Source organism: Cyclopterus lumpus, chromosome 19, assembly GCF_009769545.1.
Source record: "Cyclopterus lumpus isolate fCycLum1 chromosome 19, fCycLum1.pri, whole genome shotgun sequence".
Taxonomy (NCBI): domain Eukaryota; kingdom Metazoa; phylum Chordata; class Actinopteri; order Perciformes; family Cyclopteridae; genus Cyclopterus; species Cyclopterus lumpus.
In genome coordinates this window covers 7,277,409-7,282,408 of record NC_046984.1, presented here as the reverse complement: position 1 = coordinate 7,282,408, position 5,000 = coordinate 7,277,409, and the positions used below count along the sequence as shown (strand labels likewise).

The 5,000-nt window shown below is 41.7% G+C and overlaps 1 protein-coding gene across 3 annotated transcripts in view; it reads left to right on the top strand.

Annotated features, from left to right (window-relative positions):
- Positions 1–5,000, top strand: part of bahcc1b (BAH domain and coiled-coil containing 1b) — a 53,038-nt gene that overhangs the window by 4,072 nt on the left and 43,966 nt on the right. For all 3 annotated transcript variants that reach the window (XM_034557883.1, XM_034557884.1, XM_034557881.1), the window contains exon 2: positions 1–51. This exon is cut by the window's left edge and continues 282 nt beyond it. In XM_034557883.1, the coding sequence (XP_034413774.1) occupies positions 1–51 (51 nt within the window). The remainder of the gene's footprint in view (positions 52–5,000) is intronic.

Here is a 5,000-nt window from a genome sequence, read left to right as displayed (position 1 = left end):
TCCAGCCAGGGAAATACTACTCGTCCCACCTCTCCATGGGTCCGCACTCAGGTCAGTTTTGAATGCAGCTTTATTCGTGTGTGGTTGAAATTTTAAAAAAATAATAATTTACTCTCTTTTGTATGAAGCTTATATGCTCTCCATATTTCAAACTTGGGAAACCTTAATGCTCTATGGGACGAGCTAATTTACTGTGGAAGGAAATTGCTCAGATTGTGGGCTATTATAAAATATTGTTTTCTCTTAAAGAATTTTATTTTTTATTTAATTTAATGAACTGTTTATGACATAACATGCTTTCTGTGTTTTACATATACACATGATCAGCTTAGTGTTCCAGCCTCGTGTAAAACCCACATATGCAACACTGTGGGACATTTCCCTTTTAAAGAAACTTGGCAAATCAGATTAACTTTAAATTGACTGCATACCTCCCCTTTTTTCGTTTTGGATTTACAACCTCTCGTGATTTTTTTTGAAACATTATGGGATTATTCGTCTTTATCACACATGGATTATTTGGCGTTTTCCAGTAGCATAATCTTGTCATAGATGTATATGGTTTCATCAATTAGTAAAGTACTAATCATTGTCATTTGAAGTAATTAATTAGAATTGGGTAATTCCACTCCTTATATTTCCCATTAAACAATAAATTAAAGCTATTAGCCGACTACAGTTTCTGCATCGTTTTCCTCCTTCACGCGTGGTCGTGTGGCTCCACGAAGCATGGTGGGTCGGTGCTGGTGGGTCCGGGGGCACATGCTGCTTTGCACCGATCACAAACTGGGGGTCGCAGCGTTGGAGGAGAGCTCTGGGTAATAGAGGTGCGGGTAATACCAGAAAATCCGGTTTCTATATTGAGCGGGGACGTGACGGGGTGCGAATGGGTTGACAGTGCATGCATTAGATTTAACAAGTAGCTTTGGTATCCTGTCTCAATAGAGGGGGTGTGTGTGTGTGTGTGTGTGTGTGTGTGTGTGTGTGTGTGGGGGGGGGTTATCTGTGTGTGTGTGGAGAGAGAGAGAGAGAGAGAGAGAGAGAGAGAGAGAGAGAGACTCTCCTCGAAATCATACAGTGTCTGTAAACTGGACTAACTGGATGAATGTAAACGTGCTCGATCAGAAATCTCATTAATTATCATTTATCAGATGCAGCGGCTGCTTTAAACAGACGTTGAGCCTCCTATGAATCAATGATCGTCGGTGGTGTGCAGGATCCTCACGTCCTATGTCTCCGCTCATTTGCATATTCATTAGTTTTACACAACAGCAACCAAAAAACGAGGCAGACGTCCAGGGCGGAATTTTAACTCTTTTCTTTATTTAACACATTTTAATTTAATTTTTAACACGTCATTTCTATATTTCCGGTCAAACACATTGAGCTCGGCGCACTGTTTGCAGAAACTAAACCAGTTTAATATTTGGTGTGTTTGAGGTCCTAGTTCTGGTCTTTACTGCTTCAATTAGGGGAAGCCTGATCAAAAATATTATTATTATTATCAGCTTTCGTTTTGTCTTCAGAAATGTTCTTACACTCTTTATGACCACAAACGTATGAAGCACATGTTTTTACTTTAACTGTATTGTGTATGCAACCCATGTACATGCTTTAATTTCAAACAATCAATTTATATAGGACTACCAGTACGAAATGTTTACTTATCATTTTTCATGGTTTAGGATTTTTTGGAAATATATTTTAAAATGTAACATATTTAATAGTGTTATTGTAAATGTAATGTGTACAAAATGTATTATACAGTATTACTCTGCAACACTTATGATACAGATTAAATCATTTACAGTATTTACAGTTCTCTACTATTGCAATATATTACACAATAATTATATACATTTTACATTAATAGATAATTTTATATATTTCATGAGCCATTTAGCCTCATGTCTCCTTAAAATGTCACCGGGGTGATTTTACCCAAAATATGGCCATGCCATTTATAAACCTCTACCTTGATGGTGAGATTGTTTTAACAAACACACATCTAACTTGCATAACAATTTAAACCTATTACACTCCGCTTTGACTGATATTGCTACCCGCTGACATACATTATGGTCCAATTTAAAGATGATTCTGTAAAGTTGAAAGGAAAAAAGCGTAGTAATGCAGGGTATTAATGCTATTGAAATATATTCAAGAGGGCCTCTCACTGGGTCTCAAGGTGCATGACACTGTATTGAGATTCCAGATATCCAGACTCTCCATGCATGTCCCTGATGGGGTTTTGACTGACATGATGGGCATAGAGGATTGTTGTTTTGGGATGGGGGTTGGGGTACGTGTGTGTGTGTGTGTGTGTGTGTGTGTGTGCTGCGAGGTTAGGATGGGGGTTACCTTTGTGCTTGCCCCCCTTAGAGATTCAGAAAGCTGTATGCCTGGCCCTAGGCCTCGGCACAGGGGGTAGATATGATGTGGGGTTGGCCATACCAGGGCAGGAGGGGGGTTACGATGGGGGGTTTGTTTCAGATCTTTGGAAAGAGACACAGACACATTTCTTTTACTGTCTCACAGGACCAAACCGGGTGTATCACTTACAGTAATTCAAAGTATGAAAAAAAACCTCTCATTCCCCCCTGTTTCTTCATATCCCAGAAAACCTGCAATCCATCAATTTGCTGAAGCCTCTTATTTAGATCAGCATGGTGTCTGCTTGAATATGGTCGCGCTTGACAAGGTGATGGAATGACAGCCGCATACCAACACCATAAGATTCAGCCCACATTTGATAAAATCCCACAATGATATTACACAGGCGTTTAGATTACTGATAGGAGTGGTGGGAAAGCCTTTGTCTCTCTTTCCCCTCCCTGTTTCACTGCTTTGCTTTTATTCCAGTCTCCCTTTCTTTCTTCCCTTCTTCTGTGATGTTAGCCCCTGGGCGGTGTGTGTGTGTGTGTGTGTGTGTGTGTGTGTGTGTGTGTGTGCGTGTGATTAAGGTTAGGTTTAGCCTGCAGTAGCACAGGTGTGCAGTATTATGGAGGGCGTGGTAAAGCTTGTCATTGAACAGGTGTGTTACTTCCCAGACAGCAGACGGTTTTTGTTTACATGACTGTGTGTGTTTATGTGTTTGAGCATGAGTGTGTGCGTGTGTGTGTGTGACCTAGTAATACAGACAGAAAGAGCACCCATTCATGTCACATGTGTGAACGCATGCACAGCTGTACACACACATACAAACAGGGTTTTTATGTTAATCTGCTTTTGTTTTTCATGCTTTGAAAACGTAATAAACCATAATCAGTGTGTTTTGGTTGGATGAGATAACCTTGCTGCAGCTTCTCTCTGTCTTGTCCCTCAATCTTTCCTCTTTAACCGTTCTCTTCTTTTCTCTCTCTCTTTCCTCTTCCTTCTTCCCGTTCAGTCTTGTTAGCGAAGCGCAAGATCCTGCAGCTAAATCCTGCAATATTTTGTTTGCTATTAATGCTTGTAGCTGTGTGTGTGTGTGTGTGTGTGTGTGAGACGTGCCGCAGCCCTGTCCATTCATCATGAGGCTGTCAGTAATGTCTCTCTTCTCTTGGAAGTTTCTCTTTGGCTTTGATCGTCACGGCAGCACAGACGAGACACACCCCTTCACCCTCCTACCTGCACACACCTTCGCACACAAACAACTTGCATGACGTGGACAGAAAATATGGTGTGGGTGTGTGTGTGTGCGTGCCCGTGGCGTACTGATTATGTCAGAGGCCTTGTTTAAGAAAGAAAGAGCTGAGTGAAAAGAGAATATGAGCATGTAAATGATAGATGGGTGGATGGAGCAGAGGAAGGGCGGGAGGAGGAGTAGTGGGAGTCGAGAGGCTGAATGTTTCCACCTGGTTGCTAATCCAGTCAGATTACCGCTGCCTGACGGCTCCCACTGGCCGTCCCCGTCTCCTCAGCCTGCCGCCTCCGCTGCCTCTCAAGACTGAAAGCTAGAGAGAGAGAGGAGACGTGTGTGTGGGTGTGTGTGTGTGTGTGTGTGTGATGAGTCAGCAGTGGTTGAGCCTCAGACAGACCCAACCCCCCTCACCTCACCAGCAATACCCAGGGTACAGGGGGCACATCCTGGGTGCAGCGTGCAAGACGACCCCCTGTGTGCAGGAGACAGCTGGTGGAGGCTGCAGCCAGCCGAGCTGCGATTGGACCAGTGAGGAAGGAGCCGAGTGTAAACTGTCAATTCAGTTCAACTCAAGACTAAAACACACACACACACATAGGCTTCACGTAAAATCTAAATGGACATTTGCGTCAATATCGCACCGACGCAATACGGGGTTAATTTACCTCGTACCCACGGTTTAAAAACCACGGTTGTTTTGACCAAAACCAAAATATGTTTTCTAGCTTCTTTTTTTAAACTTAATATTTATTGTGGATTGTCAATAATATGTATACCCGTTTGAATGCCACATGCACATTTCTTACAGTTTTAAAGTAAAGCTCCTATTAACCATAATTTAACAGTGATGTGAAACACAAAACTCACTTCGAACAAATTCTAAATCACATTTTACATATACACATTTTTTTATGGCCGCCTCAAAATATTGGAAAGCTAAATTCACACTCACAGCAGTGCTGCACTTATCGCAACTTAAAATAAAATATGCAAAAAGGCCAAAGAAATGATGCGTCCGATTGTTTCAAATGTGTTGACGCATTAAAGGCATTAAGCCATTAAAGAAAGTCAGTGAAGTCATTAAATGCATTTACATTACAAAGTAGACTCTTGTGTATGCTTTGATATTATTTCAAGCCAACTATGGCACATCATTTAAATATATTCCTGAGTTCTAGTTCTGTCTAATCAAGTTGACCTCGGAGTAACTGTGACCAAGACTTGAACCGTTAGAAAGGTCACATCTCAACAACGGAGCGATAGAAAATTGGAATAAACCGAGCTGAGTTTTGAGCGTGCGTTTGTCCTGGAGCACATTTGCTGCACCGACAGAAGACTTTGTCTCATCTCCAACTCTCATCCAACATGTGAACAGCTG